This window comes from Prunus mume, linkage group LG1 (genome assembly GCF_029339155.1).
Source record: "Prunus mume cultivar Tortuosa linkage group LG1, ASM2933915v1, whole genome shotgun sequence".
NCBI lineage: Eukaryota > Viridiplantae > Streptophyta > Magnoliopsida > Rosales > Rosaceae > Prunus > Prunus mume.
Genome location: NC_142698.1, coordinates 1113939 through 1140718, shown reverse-complemented (window position 1 = coordinate 1140718; position 26780 = coordinate 1113939). Strand labels below are relative to the sequence as shown.

Below are 26780 nucleotides of genomic sequence, written 5' to 3'. Positions count from 1 at the left end.
TGTGGACGGTTTCTCAGCAAGGGTGGGTTACACCGTGGAGACCTTACAGATAAAGACCACGGCGGCTCCACCATGGATTGATAACTCAATGCATAAATTTAAATTATTACATTAAATCTATTTTCAGGTTTATAAGCAATATAACATTAAATCTATTTTCAGATTTATATAACTATTGGCATGCTAACCATATAGAACTAATCTTATGGTTGAAGCTTTTGGCTAGGGTTGAGTTTCGGAGAGGTGGGTGGAGGCTGAGGCGGCAGCTCTTGAGGGTTTTGTGCAGTGGCTTGACGGTTTCTCTTTAAATCGAAAGGTGGATTGGGTACTTTGGCCGGCGGGTCAAGAGATTGCCAGGTTGTTGTTTGAGGTAGGGGCAATGTGTCCGGTGCAAATGGTAATTTTTTTAATCTCTCACCTTTCAATTGAAGTCTCTGAAATTGTGACAAGTTAGGAACGAGGAATGTGTTGTTGTATAATTAGTAGTAAGATGAGTTTATGGATTTAGGTTAAGTTGTTGTAAATATTTTTAACTACAATTCTTTTGTTGTTTCAGGTTAGTGATGGTTGCAATTGAGTTTGTGACAGGACCCGCCCCAATTTCCGGAACCGAGGCGAACTTTGCGGAGACCCGACATCACACCCACGCCGGGTTCACTCCTTAAACTATGTCCTCTTTACGAGAGGATTTAGGGCACGAGACTTCTGCAGAAATTTGTGAGTCTCCCTATAAATTTAACATTTCCCCAAAATTTCCACCTGCATAAAACACATTTTATAACCCAATCGGCAGCACGCACAATATAGTCTCATGCAATTTACATAAAGGGCATCCGACCTTCAAATGATTCTAGCAGAACTGCCCACAATGTTTTTAAAATAACTTCATGCATCAAACATGAATATAACAAATTCAAAATCTGTTCATGTACACCTTCACTCCCTTAGTCCCCAGGACGAGCCTCAATTCAACCAAGTTTCGAGACCAACAACGAGGTCCGAACCAATCGCAATAAGACCACCTAAGTGGGGTCTAATCTGTGGCTGCACCTAGTAACTTCAGGCTGCCTACGTACCCAACTAAGGAATCAAGCCACAAGTAGCTCTTTCGTATCTATCCTGGCTTCTAATATCAAATAAACCATTACGGCCATACAAATTCATACATTCTAGGATTTATCCATCACAACTCACCAAACACAATCACAATATCAACCTCATACGACGGGACGCACCCGGCCTCGTATGGGGCTGTCAACTCGCGGCTAATCTAAAGGCGTGCGACCTCAAACCTTGGGCTGGCTACATTCTCACCAGCCCGCACACAATCATATCTCCCCTCATCGTCCGGGGCCTTTGGCCATGTATGAGTGCATCCCAACGCCGGCTAATCCAAGACACGTGCGACCTCAACCTTTGGGCCGGACTACATTCTCACCAGCCCGCACACAATCATATCTCCTCATACGTTGGGATGCACCCGGCCAAGTATAGGGCCTGTCAACCTGGCTAATCCAAATCGCGTGCGACCTCAACACGGGCCTGGCTACATTCTCACCAGCCCGCACACAATCATGTCTCCCCTCATACGTCGGGACTCACCCGGCCACATATGGGGTCTGTCAACACGCCGGCTAATCAGAGGCGGCGTGCGACCTCAACACTGGGCTGGCTGAATTTTCACCAGCCCGCACACAATCATATTTCCCTCATACGTCGGGACGCACCCGGCGGATGGGGTCTGTCAACACGCCGACTAATCCAAAGACGCGTGCAACCTCAACATTGGGCCTGGCTGCATTCTCACCAGCCCGCACACAATCATATCTCCCCTCATGCGTCGGGATGCACCGGCCTCGTATGGGAGTCTGTCAACTGCCGGCTAATCCAAAGGCGTGCGACCTCAACTCGGGCACGGCTACATTCTCACCAGCCCGCGCTGTCGTATCTCCTCATATGTCGGGACGCACCCGGCCACGTATGGGTCTTTCAACACGCCGGCTAATCCAAAGGCGTGCGACCTCAACTCTTGGGCGACTACATTCTCACCCGCCCGCACACAATCACATCTCCTCATACGTTCGAGACGCACCCGCCCGCGTGTGGGTGCATCAACACGCCGGCTAATCCAAAGGCGCTGCGTGCGACCTCAACTCTGGGCTGGCTACATTCTCACCAGCCCGCACAATCATATCTCCCCTCATATGTCGGGACGCACCCGACCACGTGAGTGTCCTGTCAACGCGGCTAATCCGAAGCGCGCGTCGACCTCAACAGGCTGACTACAAGGTCTAGGACACACGTCCTGCAAGTTTGGTCTAAATCGGAAGGTCAGACCGCTCACAATCGCACGATCGGACGATCACTAAAACCCTAGTCGTATGGTTGGCATTTTCGGAGTATCCGGGACTCCATTTTACGATCCGTCGAATCCTACACGATCCTGGTAATACCTAGATCAACATATAATAACTTCAGGACCCTCCAACGGTCCAAACCTAGCGAACCCGAAAAATACGCGATATGCAATATCCGTTCGGGACTCTAACAGTACCAAAAATGAGATCCGAGCACACTCTGGCGCTCGTGACATCGAGAGGATCGCAATGGGACAAAAATGCCCTCTTCATTGCACGCCGCGTGGGTGTCCAAAGCGATATCGCATTGGGAAAACTTCCAAATCGAGGGCCAAGACTCCTACCCTAGGTAGTACACCTAATTTGGAGTCACTTTTGTTCTTGGGCATACCCCAGCTGCCGAAGTGGCGGAATCTCCTTGAAATCCAGCCAAACCCATTCGTAAATCGAGCTACCTACACTCAAAATTGATGCAATCCTACCCAACCATCAGCTAGATCATGAAAAATATGTAGGAATCTATACCTCAATCACCTGAAAGTGGCGGAGGAGGAGATCGAGCCGTGAGTTTCGAGCAAACCGCCAAAACACGCATTTTGAGCGGTGGGCGGCGATGTCGGGAAGGGCGAGTCTCGGCCGAGCGGTCCTTTGGCACCATCCGTATGCCGCCATGGGCGGTGGTCTGAGTTTCAAGAGAGAGGAGGAGCTGCCGTGGGAGAGAGAGGCCAGGGAGAGAGAAAGAGAGCGGGCAGTTCAGTCTTTTAACCAAAACCCATTTCAAAATATTAACGATTTTGCCATGGTGATGTTTTGCACGTAACTTCTTCGTTACAGACTCCGATTTAAGCCCACTACATCTCTACGGACTCATCTCGCCGGTACATTCAAAATTTCTGAATTCCTTCCAGACAAGAAAATGATTATAATACCCCTATCCCAGGGGTAAATTCTTAATTTCGCTCAAATTAATTAAAACATGGGATAAATTTGAAGTCGGGGTGTTACAGACTACCTCCATTATAAAAATTTCATCCCTGAAATTTCATACCTGTCACTCCAAAGGGTGTGGGTACGTGTCCACATCTACTACTCGGGTTCCCATGCTTCATCCTCCACAACCAGGTTGGCAGCCAAGCCATTAGCTCTATTCAAACAAGCAGAGAAAGAGAAGTTTTTTTCTTCCACTGAGAATATCATTTAATAACTGTTGTAATGCTTAATCTTCCTCTGAAAGCTAAACTCGTCCATTTGTAATTTGATTCTCTTCCATCTCTCCCATGAAGAGAATCCAACTCTTTGACTTGTTGATATCTTCCTTCTTTCTTCAGAATCGATAAGCGACATTGCCAACACGATTCTTTGAGAGGGATGTCAGAAAGGATCATTTTTACCGAGTTGTAATCATCATCTTCCTCTCTCTACCCTGATCCATTTCTGATTCGGATGAAAGATTTCTACTCAAACGTGCTCACATGAGGTGAGACCCGAAAGCAATTTCTTCATCTCCACGGTAGGTTTACCAAATTCATCGAGGTCTCATCCTTGGATTTGACTGTAGTATTCCCACCACACACGGGCCTCCTTCTATAAGAGGAATACGGCTATCTAAATCTTTTTCCACACTTGTGATTTCGATTATACTAAAGCCGTCCTTCAGATCAGGAATCCAGTGATTCAATCTTCGAGAATTCACTCTTCTCAAAGAAAGGTTGAGCTCTTAATATTTTCGACTTCGTGCACAATGCACACAATCGAGAATTAGCAACATGTTCAGGCAATGGAGGATCTCTAGAAGCGAATTTATCAGCTCCATGTCCTCCTGCCCATAAGAACTCAACAACCTCATGCGTGGTAAAGCTCGGCTCTACTTCCACCTCAGCGGCCTATGTACCTTTCCTCTTCCTCTTTCTCATATTGGTTCCATTTCAGAGGGGTAGACAGAAGTAACCCAAGTAGCCGGTCAAACTCCCAATGGCCGGACTTCCAAGAAATTTTGGAGTTCAAATTCACTGCGTGAGAGAGCAAGGAAGAAGAATCATGAGGTTCCACTCCTGTCAATCGCGACATTCAAGCCCACGCGAGTGAAATGATACTTCACCCAACACTACTACTTCTCAAATTAATTTGTCACGACCCTCCTTGGTCGGACTCACAACTCCTTCATAACCTTGTAACTTGTCTATCACTTTTCTCTGACAATTTCATCTCGTCTTACCGGATTCAATACTTTCAGCTCCTCCATTTTCCTTATATATAGGATATTAAGATATGACAATTTGCATAGACACGTTTCTAGGAGCGTGACACCCTTAAGTGTACTCATCAATAAACTAAATTCATCCATGTCAAAGAGTCCTCTGCGTCAAAATGATGACTTCCCGTGACGGAACCCATCATGATCCCACAACTTAAGGATGCATACAAGGTGCGGGGTCCACAAGAAATTAAACCTAGGCTCGATACCGACAGGACCCGCCCGAATTTCCCGGAGCAGGCGAACCTGCGGAGACATGGCATCACACTCACACTGGGTTCACTCCTTAAACTATGTCCTCTTTTACGAGAGGATTTAGGGCCTGAGACTTTTGCGAAATTTGCGAGTCTCCCCTGTAAATTTAATATTTCCCCAAAATTTCCACCTGCATAAAACACATTTTATAACTCAATCGGCAGCACACACAATATAGTCTCATGCAATTTACATAAAGGGCCTCCGGCCTTCAAATGATTCTAGCAGAACTGCCCACAATGTTTTTAAAATAACTTCATGCATCAAACATGCATATAACAAATTCAAAATCTGTTCATGTACACCTTCACTCCCTTAGTCCCCAGGACGAGCCTCAATTCAACCAAGTTTCGGGACCAACAACGAGGTCCAAACCAATCTCAATAAGACCACATAAGTGGGGTCTAATCTGTGGCTGCACCTAGTAACTTCAGGCTGCCTCGTACCCTACTAAGGGATCAAGCCACACGTAGCTCTTTCGTATCTATCCTGGCTCTTAATATCAAATAAACCATTACGGCCATACATATTCATACATTCTAGGATTTATCCATCATAACTCACCAAACACAATCACAATATCACCCCTCATACGACGGGATACACCCGCCTCGTATGGGGCCTGTCAACACGCCGGCTAATCCAAAGACGCGTGTGACCTCAACTTTCTTGGTCGCTACATTCTCACCAGCCGCACACAATCATATCTCCTCACACGTCGGGGACGCACCCGGCCACGTATGGGAGTCTGTCAACACGCCGGCTAATTCAAAGACGCGTTTGACCTCAACACCGGGCAGCTACATTCTCACCACCCGAACACAATCATATCTCCCCTCATAAGTCGGGACGCACTCACCACGTATGAGGCCTGTCAACACGCCGGCTAATCCAAAGCGCGTGCGACCTCAACACCGGGCCTGGCTACATTCTCACCAGCCCGCGCACAATCATATCTCCCCTCATACGTCGGGACGCACCCGCCACGTGTAGAGTGCATCAACACGCCGGCTAATCCAAAGCGCGTGCGACCTCAACACCGGCCTGGCTACATTCTCACCACCGCACACAATCATATCTCCTCATATGTCGGGACACACCCGGCCACGTATGGGGTCTGTCAACACGCCGGCTAATCCAAAGATGCGTGCGACCTCAACACGGCTACATTCTCACCAGCCCGCACACAATCATATCTCCCTTCATCGTCGGGATGCACCCGCCACGTATGGGGTCTCGTCAACACGCCGGCTAATCCAAAGCGCGTGCGACCTCAACAATGGAGTGCGCTACATTCTCACCACCCGCGCACAATCATATCTCCTCATCGTCGGGGCCCGGCCACGTATGGTGTGTCAACACGCCGGCTAATCCAAAGACGCGTGCGACCTCAACAGGCCTAGCTACATTCTCACTAGCTCGTACACAATCATATCTCCTCATGCGTCCGGGACGCACCCGGCCACGTGTATGGAGTGCATCAACGCCGGGTAATCCAAAGACGCGTGCGACCTCAACACCGGGCACGGCTACATTCTCACCAGCACACAATCATATCTGCCCTCATACGTCGGGATGCACCCGCCACGTGTAGGTCATCAACACACCGCTAATCCAAAGGCGCGTGCGACCTCAACACCGGGGCTACATTCTCACCAGCCCACGGGTTTAAGGGCCTCAACATAATCACAATATGGGGGGGTACGTGGGGTAGTGCGTATAGCACTGTAAACTAACATTCGATCCCTTTATTTACTTTTATACAACAACACAATTAAATACATAATTTCTAATTTCTAATCCTATGCAAATCTCAACCAATAAAGCATTGCATAAACTCCCCCATTTAAATTCATCAATTTATATCCTAAACCCACAATATCCCTTTAACTCAACAACGCTCAAGGCCTGTCACTAAGGTCATTCGAACCCTCAACGAAAGGTAAGACTATCTCGGAAGTCTCACGATCAACCTAGGGTCAAAAGGGCCAGCGAGGCCCACAATCTCCAAATTCCAATCTGACAGTTCCTATAGGTTCTACAAGGTTTAGGACACACGTCCTACAAGTTTGGTCCAAATCGGATGGTCGGATCGCTCACGATCGCACTATCGCACAATCACTAAAACCCTAGCCCTATGGTTGGCATTTTCGGAGTATCCGAGACTCCATTTTACGATCCGTTGAATCCTACACGATCCTAGTAATACCTAGATCAACATATAATAACTTCATGACCATCCAACGGTCCAAACCTAGCGATCCCGGAAAATACGCGATATGCGATATTCGTTCGGGACTCTAACGATACTCAAAATGAGATCCGAGCACACCTACGCACTCGTGACATCGAGAGGATCGCAGTGGGACAAAAATGACCCTCAACTACGGTGCCCACGCCCGGCAGCGTGGGTGTCCAAAGCGATATCGCATTGCAGGAAAACTTCCGAATCGAGGGCCAAGATTCCTACCCTAGGTAATACACCTAATTTAGAGTCACTTTTGTTCTTGGGCATACCCCAAAAACTGACCAAGCGGCGGAATCTCCTCGAAATCCGTAGGAACCCAGTCGTAAATCGAGCTACCTACACTCAAAATTGATGCAATCCTACCCAACTATCAGCTAGATCATGAAAAATATGTAGGAATCTATACCTCAATCACGAAACGGTGGCGGATGAGGGAGATCGAGCCGTGAGTTTCGAGCGAAACCGCCAAAACACGCATTTTTCGGGGCTGGAGCGTGGCCGATGAGGAAGGGCAGTCTTGGCGGTGGTGGTCCTTTGCACCGGTCCGTCACGCCATGGACGGTGGCCGGAGTTTCAAGAGAGAGAGGAGGAGTCGTTGGGAGAGAGAGAGGGAGAGAGGCGAGGCGGTTCCGTCTTTTAACCAAAAACCCATTTCAAAATATTTACGATTTTGCCACTGGTGATGTTTTGCCCGTAACTTCTTCGTTACAGCACCGATTTAAGCCCACTACGTGTCTACGAACTCATCTCGCCATGCTCTACGCAACGGTACATCCGAAATTCCTAAATTCCTTTCAGATAAGAAAATGACTATAATACCCCTATCCCACGGGTAAATTCTTAATTTCGCTCAAATTAATTAAAACATGGGATAAATTTGGAGTCGGGGTGTTACAGTTTGTTTGCAAAATACTACATTATTGTTGTCTTTTTTATAGAGGTCAAGTATAGCTCATTTGCCTTTAATGGCTCTTGGTGTTTTGATGGAGGCAACATTATTTAGAAAGAAACAGAGTAGTTGCTTAGAACATCTGTCTCATGCTTGTTTTGGCTTTGGTGAAAATGAATCCACCTTACGAGTGGTTGTTTAGAACATCTATAGGCTTTGCTGATCCTAGTGGATTTGAAAATGGTTGGGATATATGTTCAAAAATCAAGAGCTTTTTTTAGGGTTGGGGATGGGATCACTAATCTAATAACAGAGCTGTGTATGGAATGAGTTAAGAATTTACAATTTTGTGAAACTGGCACTTCCCTTTGGAAGGTCTCCACGGTTGGCCCACGTGGATTGTGCAGCTTAGGCTAATGTTCTTTAAGCTTTTTCTTCGTTCCTGTGTGTGGTTCAGTCATGTGTTTGCTATTTGCACAGCTTTTTTAAAACCCAACATAACACCGTTCAATCCTGTGTGTGGTTCAAGCATAATAAGCCCACTGGATAACATATCCATATACAAATGAATTGTTTCTCTTGGGCAATTTGTGTAAACCTAATTGTCATCAAAGTTCAAGTCATTGCATTTTAGGCAGGCAGTTTCTCAAACAATAACCAAAGGCAGAGGCTGATTATTTGCTTAAATCAATTACAACATGTAAACATATTTGTGCTACGATAATACAGAGTAGAGCTGCTAACTTTCCCTTACATAGATCCACATTGTGACTAATATTAATTCACTTAATTTGCATCCGCAATCAAAGTAATCTCTTCAGATTCTGAAGCACTTGATGCACAGGGACTTCGATTGTCCACACCAGCTTCACTTGCAGGAATTTGTTGTGGGTATAAGGAAGGCCTTGGAGGCATTTGGAGGCTCTCAATTTCTCCTTCAAGCATCTCCACTACTTTATTCATTGAAGGGCGTTCGATAGGCTTCATTTGTATGCACCATAAAGCCACCATCATCATCTTCTTTATGATCTTCTTTTCCTCATCTGTTGCATCATCTCCTATTTCTATGTCCTTTCCTGCCTTCAACTGATCAGAAACCCATGTGGGAAAGTAGATTTGGCTAAATTGGCTTGATTGTTCTATTCCCGCATTCAGGTTTTTCCTTCTACCAGCCATTTCCATCAGTAGCATTCCGAAACTATACACATCAGCTTTGTACGAAACACCTCCAATGTTTTTGTAGAACAGTTCTGGAGCTATGTATCCCATAGTTCCTCTTGCTGCAGTCAAAGATACAATGCTATTATCCAATGGGTACAGCTTTGCTAACCCAAAGTCAGAGACCTTGGGAGTAAAATTCTCGTCTAGAAGAATGTTGTGAGGCTTGATGTCAAAGTGCAAAATTTGCATATCACAACCTCGATGGAGATATTCAATCCCATGAGCCACTCCAAGTGCGATTTCGAATATTTTCTGGCAACTCAAAGAGATAGCTTCTTGTTGAGAAAAAATGTATTTGTCAAGAGAACCATTAGGCATGAAATCATATACAAGAGCACGTTTTGAACCATCAACACAGAAGCCAATAAGTCGCACCACGTTAACATGGTGAATCCTTCCAATGGTACCAACTTCGTTGATAAAGTCTTGCCCATTCGTTTTGGACTTACATAACATCTTGATGGCTACGAGTCGACCGCTGCGGAGCTTTGCCTTGTATACGGAGCCATAGCCTCCTTCTCCCAATTTGTCTTTGAAACCTTTGGCCATCTTTTTGATATTCGAGTAAGAATACCGTATTGGCATGAGATTATTATTACTCTTCAAAAAGTCTTCTATATTGTCATACATTGACAAGTGCCTCCTTCGCCATTTGTATATTAGAAGTGCAGTTACAACGAGAAAACCAATTGAAAATCTGGCTGCTAGGTATAGTGCTGCAAGGTTCACAAAAATAATAATATTCTCAAAAAATATATATAATGATAATGTACTCCTCTCCAAATCCATCTCAATCCTGCATGCATGTGTTTTGTTCTCGATCGCAACAGCATAAGTTTTTATATATTGTGCCTCCGAATCTAAATAATTATGTTTCAGTGATCAACATATTTTCTCACCGGGGTAAATGATTGAACAGACCACGAGCCGATTACGAAAGTCGTTGGTGGAACCAATAGGGAAATGCCTATCAAGGTGGAGGAGGCTATATATGGGGTCAATAAAGTGTTCTGAAACAGAAGTAAAGAAATCGATCAATGGTAAAGGCCTATCAAGCGAAAAGGCCAAAACAAACTAACCACGGAGACTAGAGGGATCCGCTCACCCAGATAATTGTCCATCAACTTGACGTACCAACGTCCTACATTGCAAGGGATAACAGTAAAGTTAGCTTATAGACCAAGTTCAGCTTCTTTAACTGAATATATATTAGATAATTCTAGGTTTGGCAATTGTCTAACCTTTTGGTATTATGGTCGTTGACGGGGGGAGATCGCAGTAGATTCCATTGCCGTTGCTGTTCAGCATGCAAGATTCCTCTGACCTGCACTTTCCTATACATGCCTGGTCAAGCCATGACAGTTGAAAGCCATACGCCATTTCATTATATATTCCTTTGCAGGATGTCATGTCCTCTTCAGTTGAAGGGGACACCATAGCCATTAGTGTTATTTTGCAGGAATCCCCCAAATCGTATGGAATTGGGCCATTATTATTGACGTTGTAATTGTAGCCACGCCCAAGCATGAAATAAGAATACGTTGTTAAACTGGAGAAAGAGGAATTGGAAGAAGAATAGCTGCTGATCCCATTGATGCATGGAGCTGTTTCAACAATGACATCAGAAGAATTCATTGGATTTTCACAGCTCAGGAAAATTATAGGCATTGATAATGCTTTATAATCTCGATAACCATTAAATTTGTCGCCATAGATATAAGTTGAGGTTGAGAAATGGATATAAAGAGAGTCATAAGATGAAAAGTTGAACTGGGTGAAGGAGTAGAGTGGGTGAGAGAAGTAGTTGTCCTTGATCTTGTGAACACCAGCATCCACAAGTCGGATTGTGAAGTTATTGTAATTGATTGCATGTACGTAGTACTTTCCTGAAAACAAGGATAGAACTGCCTGATGAGTAGTTCCATTTCCCTTTGCCTCACAAGATAGCTCGAAGCTTTTGTTGCCGCAGTGTTTAGAGTCTCCTTTCAATCGGAATGGGGGATTTATGTTAATATTTCCACAAGAACGGGTACAATCAGAGATATCATCTTTATTATCTGTAATATTATTGGAAGCTGTTTGGGAACAAGATGAAGGAAGAAGAAGAAGAAGATGATGAAGGAGGAGGGCTGTGTATGCAGCAGATAGATGACTTCCTCTGGACATGATGTCAGAGCGGAAGAATTGAAGATCTATTTCCAACTTAGTACAGTTTAACCCTTTAAAGAGATAATTATAAGGTTTTTTTTTTTTTTTTTTTTTGTGTGGATAGTTTTTTGTGTCGATAATCAGATGAGAAATAACGGGGTTGCATGACCCGCCCTCCATTGACTAAAACACCTATAAGGAGTGGGGCCTATGTCATCTTGAAGTAATCAAATTGAAGTCCTAACCCAATTAAAAATAATAATACAAAATATTTGAAGAGAAGAAACCCAAGTCCATATCATATCATCTTCAAGAATACTTGTGGTGTGGTGTGGTGTGGCTAAGGTTCTCATCATGAATTTCTTATGGTGGTTGGCTTTGGTAGTAGTAACAGTAGTAGGCCATGAAGATTGCAGAGAAACAAGATGTGGCCTGGAAGGTCCAGCCATCCGATTCCCATTTCGAGTTAAAGGTAGGCAGCCAATCCATTGTGGCATCCGGGGCTTTGATCTATCATGCACTGATGACAACCGCACTGTGCTCGAAATGCCATCGTCAGCTAAGCTCTCTATTTATGAAATCAACTACAGATCTCATGCAATAGGAGCAAGACTTTCTGATAGTTGCTCGCCGAGCGAGATCTTTTACAACAATGGTTCTTCTCCCTTTGAATTCGTAGGGCGCGCATCCTTTTTCAGTTGTCCACCGTCAACAGTAAGAGATGAATATTGTTCAGTAATTGATGAAGATTGTTTCCGATATGGTCCATCTTGTCTGGCGAGAGTGAGCCCTTGCCATGGAAACCATCCTGGCAACCATATATATGTTGTCATTGAGGATTCTTGTACCCTTGATCAACTGCCCCTAGTGTCTTGTATCAAGGTTCATTCCTACACATCAGATCCTGCAGATGCATCCCAAATCCAAGACCAAATGAGAATATGGGACTCTGATGGTCTGACGCTGCATTGGTCCATTCCTTCCAGTGAAGGTATTACACTCCAAGTTTACTTTCCAACATGGGACCAGGGATTCTATATATGCCAACTATAATTTTGGATTTCATTGATTTTTATTTCACGAACTTCTTTTACAGGTCGTATTTTTGGAAGAACAACCCTGAAGATATTAGGTGAGCTATCAGTAGACGTTCATTTCTTTTCTTGTTTTCCTTTCTTCTTCTTTTATGAAGAAAAATGGAGGGGGCTCCAGTACAGGAAATTAAGGATATATTCTGAAAGTTCTTTATTTTTTTATTTTTTTATTTTTTTCCTTTTCAAGTTTTTAGTACAAGCGATTGGGGGAGAGAGTATTCATTGGGTGGAGATGAAAAAGCTCAACCAACTAAGCTATACCCCATTGGCTTGGAAATGCATTTAAATTAATGGCTAAAAACACTTTTGATAACATTTCATAGAAAAAGTTAGAAATGTTTCTTGGCACTTGAATTTTTAATTAATAGAAATCTAGCGCTTCCAATAAAGGCACCTATGAATAGCTTTCTAGAGCACTATATCCAATTATTTGTATCTAGCCACAAGTTGTGGGTTTCTCAGTGTAGAAGATAATATTTGCAGGTATTTCCGCACTCTGTTTAGTTCTAATAGCGATGGGGACGACAATCTGCTATGTCTACAACTCAAACAAAAAGGAAAAAGAAAATCAGCTTAGAATTGAAAGATTTTTGGATGAATACAGAGCGATGAAGCCAAGTAGATATTCCTATGCTGATATTAAGAGGATAACAAGTCAATTCAAGGAAAAGTTGGGTCAAGGTGCCTACGGAACAGTGTTCAAAGGAAAGCTTTCCTCCGAGTTACTTGTTGCTGTGAAAATGCTCAACAATTCAAATGAAAAAGGGGAAGATTTCATAAACGAAGTGGGGACAATGTGTCAAATCCACCATGTCAATGTGGTTCGCTTGGTTGGAATTTGTGCCGACGGATTTATTCGTGCTCTTGTTTACGAATACTTACCAAATGGTTCTTTGCAAAATTTCTTATCATCAGCAGATAATAAGAATTCATTCATTGGTTGGGATAAGTTGCAAGATATCGCTCTAGGAATAGCTAAAGGAATTGAATATCTTCACCAAGGATGCGACCAACGAATCCTGCACTTTGATATCAAACCACAAAATGTATTGCTAGACCAAGATTTCACTCCAAAAGTTTCTGATTTTGGTTTAGCCAAGTTTTGTGCTAAGGATCAAAGTGCAATATCGATGACTACAGCTAGGGGGACCATGGGCTACATTGCACCTGAAATCTTCTCAAGGAACTTCGGCAATGTCTCTTATAAGTCGGATGTCTATAGTTTTGGAATATTGTTGCTTGAAATGGTTGGAGGCAAAAAAAACTTTAAAGTCATGGAAGACGCCACTAGCCATGTCTACTTCCCAGAATGGATCTATAACCTTTTAGAGCAAGGCAACGACCTACGAATCCATATCGGTGACGACGAAGTAGATGTAACAGTTGCTAGGAAACTTGCAATTGTGGGTCTATGGTGCATCCAATGGCATCCAACAGATCGTCCTTCAATGAAAGTTGTAGTTCAAATGTTGGAAAGAGAAGGTAATCTAGCCATGCCACCTAATCCTTTTGCGAGCACTTCGAGTTGAAGGTGATAATGAACAGACCTCTATGCTGAAGAAGCACATGTTCCTGCATGGATTATACCACTCATTTCTGAGATAAGTCATTGAGTGTTATTATAATAAGATTGTTATGGTATTGTAGTGTTAAGGAGAGCTAGTTAATTAAGAAACTAGTTTGAATTCAATAAATTTCAATGTGAAGTATTAATTAGATAGCAATAATTCATCAAACTTGTAGTACATGTTATAATTGAGACTAAGATGGTGTCTCTTTTTCTATATATTCATATATAATGGTGTATTTTGAATTATAGAAAGGAAAAAAAGGGTGACCCATATTGTGGTAGAGCATATACCAAAGTGAATAAAATTGTTAGTATTTATATTTTTTTTCATACAAACACTTATGAAGGAAGAAGAATCGAATAATATTGATCTTCCGTGGTAAAATAAATGATCTTAATCATTAGAACTACAAACTCCTTGTAATATTAATTTTTCTTCAACATGTAAGTATTTAGATGAGGGTACGTCAATATTTCCTGTGAACCCCTCTACTTAATCAATATTTTTAAGCTTTTATCCAAAGCTCTAACATCTTATTATTAAGATATTACAACACTAGCCATTAGTCTATGTCCACTCCACAATGTCATCTTATTAACCAAAAGATTCATGATTTAGGTCATTACTCAAAGATGATTGTTACAAAAAAAATTACTTAAATAAATAGAAGAACTCAATACTTCTTATAAACGATGATTACCTAAAAAATGAATAATTCAAATTATGTGATGATATAGTGAAAAAAACTCAAATATATATTTTTTCCCCTTAGGTTTTTTTTTTTTTTTTTGATAGGATCCTTTGTATTTGAATGGTCGTGTAGTTTAGATATCCAAATAAATCATTCTTGATCCACTCCCATCAACAGCACAATAAACTAGTCAGAGTATTGCGCTCAAAACTTCAAATAGTCCAAAACGTTATACTGTATGCATGCTAAAACTGTTATACTGTATGCATGCTAAAACACCAGAATAGTCCAAAACGTTTGTCGGCACCAACGAGAGACTTGGACCATTTAGTAGGCCTGAAATTTCTCCAGTTTTTGGCATTTCCACAATGCTTTTAGTCAACTACTTCATTCCAACCCATTCAAGTGAGGAAACAATATTTTCTGCATTAATTTGATGAAATGAATTATATCGATCGATATCACTAAAATGACTCCCACATTTAATTATCATATGATAAAACCTGTTACATTTTAATTTTGATTTAAATGATAAAAGATGATAACAAAAAAGTAACTAAAAAAAATAAAATTGGACTTATGGTTGGACTTTTGACTTAAAACACAGGATTGAATGATTGTGAATTATTTCATATTTCTCCGTAAGGAGGATATTTATACAAGTACAGGTTGACTTTCCTACAAGGAATCCTAACTAGGTAACTACTCTAATTAGGCAACGTGAATTGCACAAGGAAATCAGGACTCGTGCCAACATTTTGATCTATACATACTATAAGATTAAAGAGCACGTACGTTAATGCTATAAGAATTCATTCTTTAGTTGCAAGATCGCTTTTGGAATAGCCAAACAAATTGAATATCTTTGCCTAGGGTGTCACCACCGAACCTCCACTTCCGATATAACACCACATAATATGTATTTGCTAGATATATAAAAAAAAAAAGAGTTAATACAATGCTAACTAATTGTTGGGGTCTACTTAATAATATTATTAAAATAATCCGAAGCGTTGATTTTTTATATCATGAATTAACATTCAACATATAACTGACAATAAACTAGTCTATATATTGTTTTCAAGGGAATAGACCATTCTCTCTGCTAAACTCAAAGGTGCAGAAGATACCAAGTATGTGCTCAAAACTGTTGATTAATATTCAAACACAGTTGTTATGAGAGGTACTTGTCTATTTATCATTGTCCACATTCCGAGCCACCCCAAGGAAATTTCCTTTCAGGTGAAGAAGACTAATCAAATTTCCGAAAGGTTTTTGGGCCTAGTGAAGCAAGAAGCCAAGTGCAGGCAAGATAGAGGAAGACTTTGACCATATACTCATGTTATGTGGTTCTCATCGTATTCCAAAAGAAAAAAAGGACAAAAAGAAAAATAGAACAAAGAAAGTTCAATAAGAACTAAACACTTGTTCCACAATAGACAACTACTTAACTTGGGAATCTCTCCAACCCACTCCTCAAGTCAGGAAATATTTTCTGCATTAACGATTATTTGGACTTTTTAATACAATGCCGATCAGTGGTTTGGGTCCACTTAATAGTATCATTAAAATGAATCTGAATTATCTTCTTAGATTTCTCTCTATCATGATATACTCGACTCTTATTAGCATGCAATCTTATTTAAATTTCATCCAAAAGCCAAAAAATTGACACATCAAACATAGATTATTTTTAAATAAAACAAAATGGCTGCACACCCAAAACAAACTTTACGAAACGTTAAAACAGATTGTTGCTCTCTTCCCATCGCCTCCCCCTTTCACCTTCAAAAAGCAAACCAAACCATACAAGAAGATCCAGCAGCTCATAGCTATGGCATGTTCTTCAAATTTCACACTGCAACATGTTTAAAGAATACAAGTGTCTTAGTTACTCAATTCAATTTTGCTTCAATATCTTGCAATTTCTCTCACCATACACAAGATTTTCTTCCTCCATTCCAAGTACGAGATACGATGGTTTTAAAAGAAAAACATATGAAATAATCAAATCTGACAATTTGCCCATTAATCAAAACCTAATAAAGTTCACAAGTAATCTTCGGTAGTTTCCCATATATATTATAATAAGCTAGAGATGTTTTTTTTTGTATTTCTTTTGTGGCCAAGATTGGAGATTTGATTGTGTCTCGGTGCTTACCCACCCAAAATTCAAGGTATCTTCCAATTTGTTACTATAAGAAAAATATTATGTTAAATTTCAGAGAGATGGGTCATCACTACTAACAACACCGATATTGTTCCCAACTTAACCACCTAGCCCGATAGGTGTGAGATTTTATCACAAAAGTCCTCGGTGATATTAGTAATATAACCATTCATTATATGTTGTATTTTATTTGTTCAAGTTTTCGATGTGGAACTCATATTCTTCAACACGCCTCACGTGGGACCACCACATAGTGGGCCACACGTGGAAGCAAGTCCGTATTGGAGTCGATCATTCAAGCCCAACACGTGAGCACCACATATTGGGTAAAGGGTAGGGTAAAATTGATAGAGGCCCAATTCAGTCAATCAACCCATTCGATACCATATTAAATTTGGAGATATAGGTCGTGCCCACTACTAACAACACCGATATTGTCCCCAACTTAACCACCTACAAAGCCCGATGTAAGGGTGGGGTTTTATCGCAAAAGGCCTCAGTGATATTAGTAGTAGAACCATTCATTATATGTTGTATTTTATTTATTCGAGTTTCCAGATGTGGGACTCATATTCTTCAACATATTAAGCACAAAAAAAAAAAGGTATTCAATTGTTGGTGTCATTTTGAAAGCATGAATAAGAATTTATGGAAGAAAGAGTTGAGAATTTGTGGGAGGGAGAAGCTATAACAGAAAAAAGAAAGAAAGAACGAATTCTTCTTTCCATTTATTTATTTATTTATTTAAGGACTTTTCTTATTGAGAGTGGCAATAGTATACTAAATACACACACAACATAGATACTAGGACTCGAATCATGGCCTTTGGTGACAATTCTCCAAACCACTACACTAGTGGGTCCTTTGCATTTATTTTAAGTGTGAGGCAATTGGTTTTTTAATTATTGAAGTGTGATGTGTCACTTTTTTTGGCTTTTGGATGAATTTAAATGAGGTGGCATAAGAAGACTTTATTGATTGGGGGAGATATTGACCCAAAAAACAAAAATGATTGGGGGAAGATGTTGCAAACAAAACAAACAGGAAAGGGGGAGAGGTTGAAGAGATAGGAAATAGAAAGAAAAAAAAAAAAGAGGTAAATGACGGCAGGAGTTATGGTTCAGACTGTTAAGTTGCATTAGAGTTTTTTTTTTCTTTTTAATTATGAAAAAATTTCAATCCATTTGATTAAATTTTAATAAGGTGGCATAAGTCCTTAAAAGTCACTTTACAAAGGGCTAAATTTGTCCTTAAAATTTTGAAGATAAGGTGGGTGGGGAAATAGGATAGGATGGTGGAAATAGTAGCACTCGGCATCTAATTGCGATAAAAGAATAATAGATGAACATATTACTTCATATAAATAATAATAAAAATTCATGATAATAATTAAATGAATAAACGATTTTTTATTTGGCTAATTTTTTTATAGCTCTTGAGTTTATATATATCTCCAGATAAATGATTCTTGGTCCACTCCCATCAACATGACAATAAATTAGTCTATATATTGTTTTCAAGGGAATAGACCATTCTCTCCACTAAACTCAAAGGTGCAGAAGATACCAAGTATGTGATCAAAATTGTTGATTAATATTCAAACACAACTATGTCTATTTATCATTGTCCACATTCTGAGCCACCCCAAGGAAATTTCCTTTCATATGAAGAAGACTAATGAAATTTCCAAGAGGTTTTTGGGCCTAGTGAAGCAAGAAGCCAAGTGCAGGCAACGTAGAGGAAGACTTGACCACTCATGTTATGTGGTACTCATCCAATTCCAAAAGAAAAAAAGGTCGGAAAGAAAAATAAAACAAAGAAAGTTCAATGAGAATTAAACACTTGTTCCACAATAGAGAACTACCTAAGGTTGAGAATCTCTCTAACCCACTCCTCATGTCAGGAAATATTTTCTGCATTAGTGATTATTTGGAAAGTGGGTTATATGGCCTTTCATGGGACCAAGTTGGGCTTTTAGGACTTAGGCATTTCTTCGGGCTAATTTGGTCGGTTTTACTACCTCGTTGCCCACTCACACGGGCCGGACTATTAGGGCTTGAACGTGTTGTATAGAATTGGGTTGGGCTGGGTTGGGCTACATTGGGTTACTTAAGTTGGACTGGGCTAAGGCTGTTTTTTTGTTGTTGAGAATTTCATGATAAACTAAACATTTATAAAAGATTAATTAACATAATATATATATATTAATTATAACATGTAAACATATTTATGCTAGGATCAAATACAGAGTAAAGCTGCTAACTTTCCCTTACATAGATCCATATCTTGATTAATATTAATTCACTTCATTTGCATCAGCAATAAAAGTAATTTCTACAGATTCTGAAGCACCTGATGCACAGGGACTTGGATTGTCCACACCAACTTCATCTGCAAGAATTTGTTGTGGATATAAGAAAGGCCTTGGAGGCATGTGGAGGCTCTCAATTTATCCTACGAGCATCTCGACTACTTTATTCATTGAAGGGCGTTCGATAGGCTTCATTCGAATTTTCATAACACCTTGACAGTGTGTGTGAAAAAAACTCTCCTCTCCTACTGTCACTTATAGAAATAAATACATATTATAAAATTTAAAATAAAAAAATCTCATTCGAGCTGAGCCCATTTGTAATTTCCAAAATTTGGAGTTAGGCCTAAAAAGGAGAGTTTGAAGCCGAATATTGGACTCTCAGGCCTAATTGGGTGTGGGTATTGGGCCTAACGCACAATATTCGTCAAAGAAATATGCATAAAATGTTTCTTCGCTAGATTTTTTAATTCAACAAAGAAATTTAAAGCATAGTCCAATAGATGAAGAAAATAATCAGACTTCCATAACTACTCTCATCTCATGGCTTTGAAAAGAGAAAACACATTAGATTCTTTGCTTTCTTTCTGGTCATTCCATTTTCCACAGTTTAGCTGTTTGGAAAAATCCGTGCTTGAAATCTCCCATCAATGATGTCTTCATCTTTTAGTTTTGCTTTATTGAACCCCCTACTTTTCTAGTTTGTCCCTTTATTTTCTGATTTAAAATATTTCCTGTAAAGGATATCATCTAGTTTTAAGCATGAAATTATGAAAAAGATAAAAGAAATAAAAGACGATCAAGGATCGAAGAAGATCTTGCTGCGTCTTTATACGCGTGCAATACGATTTTAAGGAGACGTGCTTTAACGAATTTACAAACAGGTACATAATAAGCAAGCCAATTGGTCTGAAGGGATATCCTTTGCTTGTGTGGCAAGATCAAGTCTTGTTCTAGGATATCCTTAGCTTGTGTGGCATGACAAAGCCTTTGTTCTTTGAGATGATCATGAGCCACAAATGATGATATCCTTAGCTAGAGAATTTAAGAAATGTGTTTTCTGTGTCCCACTAATTATGTTATTTGTTTTGTTAACACGTACCGTGTCAAGGGTCTACGGCACACCTCATCAAGAGTGTCCGGTTCTCATCACACACGTCAGCAACACATCGCAATAAAAAAAAAACAAAAAACAAAAAAAAAAAACAGGAAAAAAAAAAAAAAGGAAATATCTTTTAAGATCCCCCAGTAATGAATGATGGCAGACATCCAAAGATATATCCACTAGACAGTTTTTTATTGAAAGAAAATCGCATTGAATTGAAAAACAAGGAAAATTACAACCGACCTGCAACTTTTTTGTAACAAAAATGGAAACAAATCATCTTATATATATTTTGACAGAAAAAAATCGCATTTATTAAGGTATTGCTTCTTCTTCAATCCTTGCTTGGAAAAAATAATCATTCCTGATTTGTTCCATGAAGAATGCGTCAAGTTATTTTAAAAAATAACAATAAAAATCGCTATATATATACTAGAGAACTATCCATTGTACATACTGTGTACAATTAGGGTTAAATCTTATAGTTTGCAGAGCTTTCGTGTACGGCTGCTCTCCTATATTCAAACGTTTTGTTCAGTCATGGAGATGATCATGCATCCGGTGAGTAGTTTTGCCGAACTTTAATTCATTTATTTCAATCATAAAATAGTTGATTCATGCTTTGATTACTAGATATATTAGGTTGACTTCATATTTTTCCATAGCAATCTTTTTCTGTTATTTTCAAGAAAGAAGATAGCTAAATTTATTTTCTTCATAGGAAAACGGAAAACATTTATTGTAGGAATTCATGAATTTTTCATGGAATTATATAATCGTGGGAATGTGAATGCATCGGATTCTATCAAACCTTTTTGAAGTATTACTCAAATTCTATTTTTGCTTACTCTAACTTTGTTTCGCTATATGTTTTCACACTAGACCCTTTATCAAACTCCCTGTTGGTAAGTTATCTCACACTAGTCCGCATACGTTTAGTTCGACAACTTTCCTCAGCTAGAGATCATATCTCTGCCTTCAATCCGGATCCCTTCGCCGCCACGCAATCCACTCCCCGCCATGAGTGAAAAGATAGCCAACGTCAACGTCGGCTGCATTAGCAGCAGGAAACTAAAGTGGTTCGCATGGGGCACCGGTGGCCTTATTGTCTTTATTGGCCTCCTAGTGTTTGTTGTGTTCCTCATTCTCCACCCCTCCAAGCCAAGCTTCAACCTCGAAGACGTCACCGTTTATCAGTTCAACGTCTCCAAGGTACCGCCCTACGCCATCACCATCATCATGCAGGTCACACTGTCCTCTAGAAACCCTAATTCTCGGATAGGCGTAGAGTACCAGCCTCTCCACGTCTACGCCACATATCGAGACCAGCAGATAACAATGGCGTATCTCTTGCCTCCTACGTACCAAGGACACAAGGAACCTGTGGTGTGGTCACCTCCTTTGACTGGCTACGACATGCCGATTTCGCCATATTCGCAGCAGTCTTTGGATCAAGATTGGCATGCTGGGGTTATCCTGATGAATATCAAGCTTCAAGGGGACGTGAAGTGGAAAGTAGGGACTTGGATTTCGCCCAAGTATCACTTGTACGTGCATTGCCCGGCGAATATCAGGTTTGGGGATTTGAACAACGGTGGTCCAAACCTCATCAAGGGTCAGCCGGTGGATCATTGCGATGTGGAGATTGCTTCTTAATTTTTTTGTTTTGTTTTGGTAAAGAGGAGGGCTAGCACCCAGATCAACTGCTTCTTAATTAATTTGATTTCTCTTTTAATTATCCCCTTGCTTTTTCAATTTTTGAGTTCTTGTTTCTTTTTGGGAGGATATATATGATTTAAAGGAATTCAAATTCTTATATGTTAATAAATCCCCTGTCTATGATTAACGTAATTTAGTCTTCAAGATACGAAGTCATCATTCTCTGACTTCTTGGATGACCAAAATGCAAACATCGTCAAACCGTATATATAGATCTGCTGTACGCTTTTCATCAAACACGATCCAAACACATGTCAAATATATACTTGAATTTTGTTAATGTTCCCCTAGCAAAGACCAAGAGATGTTAGTAAATAATGAAAAGAAGCTTGCTCAACAGTCTTACGAAAGAAGGAAAATAGTATTACATGTATAGAAATGCTAATTACATTATTAATCGGAAATCTCTAACGTATGTGTCACGCTATTTGTTGAATTCACCAAGCGAGATGTCAAATGCAAGGGCATTAAGAATGAAAATGTATGGAAGTAATATTTGTCATTAACCTATAAATGCATGTACGATTTGACTCAATTGGAATAATTTTTTCCTACAATTTTTGTCATTTTTGTCACATACCTTTTGAAGATGCTCTTATACAAGTTAGTTTTATTTAATATATTTTACTAATGCCTATTTATGTTCACCGAGAGCACCAGTGGTCTAGTGGTAGAATAGTACCCTGCCACGGTACAGACCCGGGTTCGATTCCCGGCTGGTGCAACACTCGTCAGTTTTACTTTTTCTGATTTAAATTTTTTTTTGACGTAACAATCCACCAACCTCCTTGTCCAAAAAAGACAGTCTACCAAACTGGGAGGAGCGGACCCTAAAAAACCTTTAGAAAGAGGAGGAGAAAAAAACAGAGAGCCGAAAGTTTAGAAAGATGGCTGAAGATAACACAGTCGAAATTCCTAGAGTTAAATTGGGAAATCAAGGACTTGAGGTACGTACATCTTACTCTTCAACTTATCCTTTCCTGTTCATAGTTTTCAAATTACAACTCTAAAACACAGTCAGTTGCATCTTTTTCCAGAAAGCTGACTTCTTGGGTGGAAAACAATCCAATGATTTAATCCTAACGCAGGGTAGACTTTGTATTAACAAATCCAATTTATATTTGGGATTGATCTAAAAGGAAAGGAATCTAAAGAAATTACATATAGGAAAAATAATATGGCCGAGGGGAAGAGAATTCAGATTCCAAGACTGAAACTTGGAACAGTTTTTCCTGCTTTAGTTCAGAATTTATGATTTCCTTTCAGGTCTCAAAATTGGGGTTTGGGTGCATGGGCTTGTCTGGAGTCTACAACTCTCCTGTCGCTGATGAGGATGGAATCTCGATAATCAAAGATGCCTTCAGTAAAGGAATCACTTTCTTTGACACATCTGATGTATATGGACCTCATTTGAATGAGATTCTTATTGGGAAGGTATGCATGTCTCTCCGCTTCTGAATTTGTCAACGACTTCTGAATGATTACACGAACTCCACAAGTCAATGTTTTGTATGTTTCTATTCTTGTCAAGAAGAAGAAACTTGCAGCTGCCTTACAAGTAACGAAGGACTTTTCTATTGATTTTCTGCGAGCCTAATTGCAAAGTTTTAATTTTCCAGGCCTTGAAGCAGTTGCCAAGAGAAAAAATTCAATTAGCCACAAAGTTTGGTATTACCGGAACCGTTGACCCTCCTACTATCGTAATCAAGGGTACTCCTGAGTATGTCCGTTCAGCCTGCGAAGCTAGCTTGAAGCGTCTTGGTGTGGACTACATTGATCTGTATTACCAACATCGGGTGGACACTTCGGTGCCTATAGAGGAAACTGTATGTGATTCTTTTCCTTATTCAGCTGCAACCACCGCAATTGCATAATGAACTCTGCATGTTAGTTTGATTATATACCTTTTCGTTTTCTTTCTGGAGTTTAGATTGGTGAGCTGAAGAAACTGGTGGAAGAAGGGAAAGTAAAGTACATCGGTTTATCAGAAGCTAGCCCGGACACAATAAGGAGGGCACATGCAGTTCATCCCATCACAGCTGTACAAATGGAGTGGTCTCTCTGGACTCGTGATATTGAGGAAGAGATTATTCCACTTTGCAGGCATGTTCAAAATCCTATCTGAGCTATGCAAAATTGGTCCTCTGAATCAAACTCAAGCTCTACCTATTACAACTCTAATATGTGTCAATTATCTCATTGGATGGTGTAATGTTATCACATACAGGGAGCTTGGCATAGGTATAGTTCCATACAGTCCTCTTGGTCGTGGGTTTTTCGGTGGCAAAGCAGTTTTAGAAAGTGTGCCTGCAAATAGCTTCTTGGTAAATGTTTCTTCACCAATTTTTCTGCTTAGTTCATTGTAAAACCAAATGTTCCCAATTATATTCTTTAAGCTGTGATTAATTTTGTGCATCTTTCCATGAGGAAGCTTTGAGGGGACTTTACTTCATCTCCTTACATTTATTATTTCTTAGGAGAAGGAATGTTCAGAAACCTGATCCATTTTTCTTTTTTATGTTTTCTAAGGCCTCAAATCCTCGGTTCATAGGCGAGAACTTGGAGAAGAACAAGAACATTTACAATCAAATAGAAAGCCTTGCAAAAAAGCACCAATCATCTCCTGCTCAACTAGCACTAGCATGGGTTCTCCACCAAGGAGATGATGTTGTGCCCATCCCAGGTGAGCTATCATTACACTTTTGTTATCTGCAACTTAAATTAACAAACGTGCCTAAGGTGAATTAGTTTAAGGACTTTTGGTTAAGTTGTTTTTTCTTTGAAAATAGTTTTAAGATGTAATCAGAGGCAGAACTTTGATTATGCTTCTGAGTGACAGCATGTTGTACACTAACTCAAGTCGAGCGAAGAAAAGTTCTTACACTCCATGTCCATAGTCCATATTGCTCATTTGCTTTGAATTTTCAACTGCTTAGGGACAACAAAGATTAAGAACCTGGATGCAAACATTGGCTCCTTGAGGGTGAAACTTGGAGAAGAGGACCTGAAAGAAGTTTCTGATGCTGTCCCAATCGACCAAGTAGCTGGTGATAGAACCTACACAGGCATGACGCATTTGCAATGGAACTTTGCCAACACTCCTCCAAAGGTCTAAAGGAACTTTTGTATTGATAAGTTATGTGGGATGGTATAGAGTTGAGTAACTGAACAATCATGGGTGCATGCATGCTACATTTCTCTTCTATTAATAAAGAAGTGGTGTAATTTATTAACCGACGCCTCCAAAAACCTCTGAAACAACTGCACAGATTCCCATTCTATTTTCTTTTCTTCTCCTCTTTCTCTGTATTTCCTTCTCAGAAAACAGATTTGAAGAAGACCCAAGTTGGCTTACAATTCTTGCTTCCTCAAATAGTCTGGTAAGATTCAGAAAACATTGTTTATCTGTTTAAAGAGCTTCATAGGTTCACTAGCTAAGTCTTTTTTCATAAACACCTCTGTATTTTTTGTAGTAAGTAGTAACGGACTCTACAACCTATAAAGCAACTCAAAACCAAAAACTACAAGCCATTAGATAGTAGGAAACATCCTTAACCAATCAAACCAGTAACTGAAAACCAAAAACAACATGGAATAACCCAAAAAACTCGAGCATAAACAAAAGTGGTTGTTAAACTACACATTTCTTGACAGCATAAACCCATGGTTTTGTTGAAATCTAGAAGCTGGGATACCCTAATCAAAATTTAGCAAAATCATAAAACTGCAAAACTACATGCATTTTTGTTGAAATGCACAAGACCCAACAGAAATAGAACTTCTGTGTAGTGTTCGAAATTGAAACAAAAATTTCACCCCACAATCTGTTATATACTTTGCCTTCTACGTGTTTGTTGAAATGCCCGAACGAAAATTTCTTCTTAACTCGAAAAACTCAAGCATGGAAGTATAAAACCATGTATTTCCAGAAGCTAAAATACCTAAAACTACTATGTAGTGTAGGAAATCATTTAGAAACAACATATATGCAAATCCAAAAGGCAAAACAGAAATACAAAAAGAAACGTGCTGCTTAGTTTGCGCAATGGACGAAGAAGAAGAATTTAGAAACGAAAGCAAAGGTGTCAGACCCATTAGTGACTGCAATATAGTTTCTCATTTAGTGAGGCAGTGAGAGTTTCTTACATTTTTTTTTTCTTTTCAGAGTTTGAGAATGAGTTGCAGCGCTTGTTTTCGTCGATGTTGGTGGTCGTTGCTTTCTGATTGCTTTTCTATTTTCAGAGAGCGAATTTTCAGAGTGAAATGGCGAGGGTTATGCTTGTGAGTATGTGAGTGTTTTTTCTTGAAGTGGGAAGGAGTGCGACTGGATGGAACGGTCAGACGTCGTGGGCGTGAATTTCGTTGTCGCGGGCGTGATTGGGTAGAAATTTGGCGTCGCTGCTGTCGTTTTGGGCTTGATGGAAGCACCTACAGGCCACAGATGTAAGAAAGTGTTACAAAAATAAACATTCAATATAAGATTGAGACAAAAAAAAAAAAATTTGATATATTAAAGATTGAAACTCGGTAAACTTCAATATAGTAAAATGAAAATTACTCTTAAACAATTTCTTAAAGTAATAAAACATTAATATTTTAAAAAATTAATTTAAAAACAAAAAAACAAAGTGGGTCCGTAATTTGCCACATCATCAATTTCACAAACAATTAGACGGTTAAATTAACGGAATGTGAAAATTGATTGAATATTAAAATATTGGGGTGTAAATTGATGAAATTGAACCTC

General features: G+C 40.0%; 3 protein-coding genes, 1 long non-coding RNA gene, 1 other non-coding gene and 2 pseudogenes across 8 annotated transcripts; 4 read left to right on the top strand and 3 right to left on the bottom strand.

The window, feature by feature from the left end:
• Positions 1-8605: 8605 nt before the first annotated feature.
• LOC148920634 (rust resistance kinase Lr10 pseudogene) lies at positions 8606-10338 on the bottom strand (annotated as a pseudogene). 2 transcript variants are annotated; one of them, XR_016125906.1, is made up of 2 exons: positions 10124-10338; positions 8606-9940 (listed from the first exon to the last, which is right to left on the bottom strand). The product of XR_016125906.1 is annotated as a rust resistance kinase Lr10 pseudogene, transcript variant X2 (transcript). The 2 variants fall into 2 exon arrangements; XR_016125905.1 differs by having other exon boundaries at positions 8606-10338.
• LOC148920633 (uncharacterized) lies at positions 10259-11392 on the bottom strand. The gene is made up of 2 exons (XM_089044615.1): positions 10466-11392; positions 10259-10365 (listed from the first exon to the last, which is right to left on the bottom strand). The coding sequence occupies exons 1-2, from the start codon at positions 11388-11390 to the stop codon at positions 10259-10261; spliced, it is 1032 nt and encodes a 343-aa protein (XP_088900741.1). The 5' UTR covers positions 11391-11392.
• Positions 11393-11699: 307 nt separating this feature from the next.
• LOC103344033 (rust resistance kinase Lr10-like) lies at positions 11700-14252 on the top strand. The gene is made up of 3 exons (XM_089049732.1): positions 11700-12363; positions 12469-12504; positions 12950-14252. The coding sequence occupies exons 1-3, from the start codon at positions 11727-11729 to the stop codon at positions 13993-13995; spliced, it is 1719 nt and encodes a 572-aa protein (XP_088905858.1). The 5' UTR covers positions 11700-11726; the 3' UTR covers positions 13996-14252.
• Positions 14253-21218: 6966 nt separating this feature from the next.
• LOC103344029 (NDR1/HIN1-like protein 1 pseudogene) lies at positions 21219-22083 on the top strand (annotated as a pseudogene).
• Positions 22084-22686: 603 nt separating this feature from the next.
• Positions 22687-22757, top strand: TRNAG-GCC (transfer RNA glycine (anticodon GCC)). Its single transcript has one exon. It is a non-coding gene; the product is annotated as a tRNA-Gly (tRNA).
• A 62-nt stretch (positions 22758-22819) lies between these two features.
• Positions 22820-25266, top strand: LOC148920631 (putative aldo-keto reductase 1). 2 transcript variants are annotated; one of them, XM_089049741.1, is made up of 7 exons: positions 22820-22980; positions 23300-23467; positions 23653-23859; positions 23964-24136; positions 24261-24357; positions 24563-24716; positions 24970-25266. In XM_089049741.1, exons 1-7 carry the CDS (start codon positions 22921-22923, stop codon positions 25146-25148), a joined length of 1038 nt encoding a protein of 345 aa, XP_088905867.1. In that variant the 5' UTR covers positions 22820-22920; the 3' UTR covers positions 25149-25266. The 2 variants fall into 2 exon arrangements, with proteins under 2 accessions (XP_088905867.1, XP_088905872.1); XM_089049746.1 differs by having other exon boundaries at positions 22821-22980; positions 23964-24140; positions 24265-24357.
• LOC148920630 (uncharacterized) lies at positions 24562-26410 on the bottom strand. Its single transcript, XR_016125918.1, has 2 exons — positions 26180-26410; positions 24562-25410 (listed from the first exon to the last, which is right to left on the bottom strand). It is a non-coding gene; the product is annotated as an uncharacterized LOC148920630 (long non-coding RNA).
• Between the last annotated feature and the right edge of the window lie 370 nt (positions 26411-26780).

Excerpts from the sequence above, each read along its gene's own strand:
- LOC148920633 (XM_089044615.1), bottom strand. The coding sequence starts at position 11,390 with ATGTCCAGAGGAAGTCATCTATCTGCTGCATACACAGCCCTCCTCCTT. Across the intron at positions 10,366-10,465 it reads AACGACCATAATACCAAAAG|GACGTTGGTACGTCAAGTTG; the intron begins GTTAGACAATTG and ends CTTGCAATGTAG.
- LOC103344033 (XM_089049732.1), top strand. The coding sequence starts at position 11,727 with ATGAATTTCTTATGGTGGTTGGCTTTGGTAGTAGTAACAGTAGTAGGC. Across the intron at positions 12,364-12,468 it reads GTCCATTCCTTCCAGTGAAG|GTCGTATTTTTGGAAGAACA; the intron begins GTATTACACTCC and ends CTTCTTTTACAG. Across the intron at positions 12,505-12,949 it reads AACAACCCTGAAGATATTAG|GTATTTCCGCACTCTGTTTA; the intron begins GTGAGCTATCAG and ends TAATATTTGCAG.
- LOC148920631 (XM_089049741.1), top strand. The coding sequence starts at position 22,921 with ATGGCTGAAGATAACACAGTCGAAATTCCTAGAGTTAAATTGGGAAAT. Across the intron at positions 23,468-23,652 it reads ATGAGATTCTTATTGGGAAG|GCCTTGAAGCAGTTGCCAAG; the intron begins GTATGCATGTCT and ends TTAATTTTCCAG. Across the intron at positions 24,137-24,260 it reads GAGATTATTCCACTTTGCAG|GGAGCTTGGCATAGGTATAG; the intron begins GCATGTTCAAAA and ends TATCACATACAG.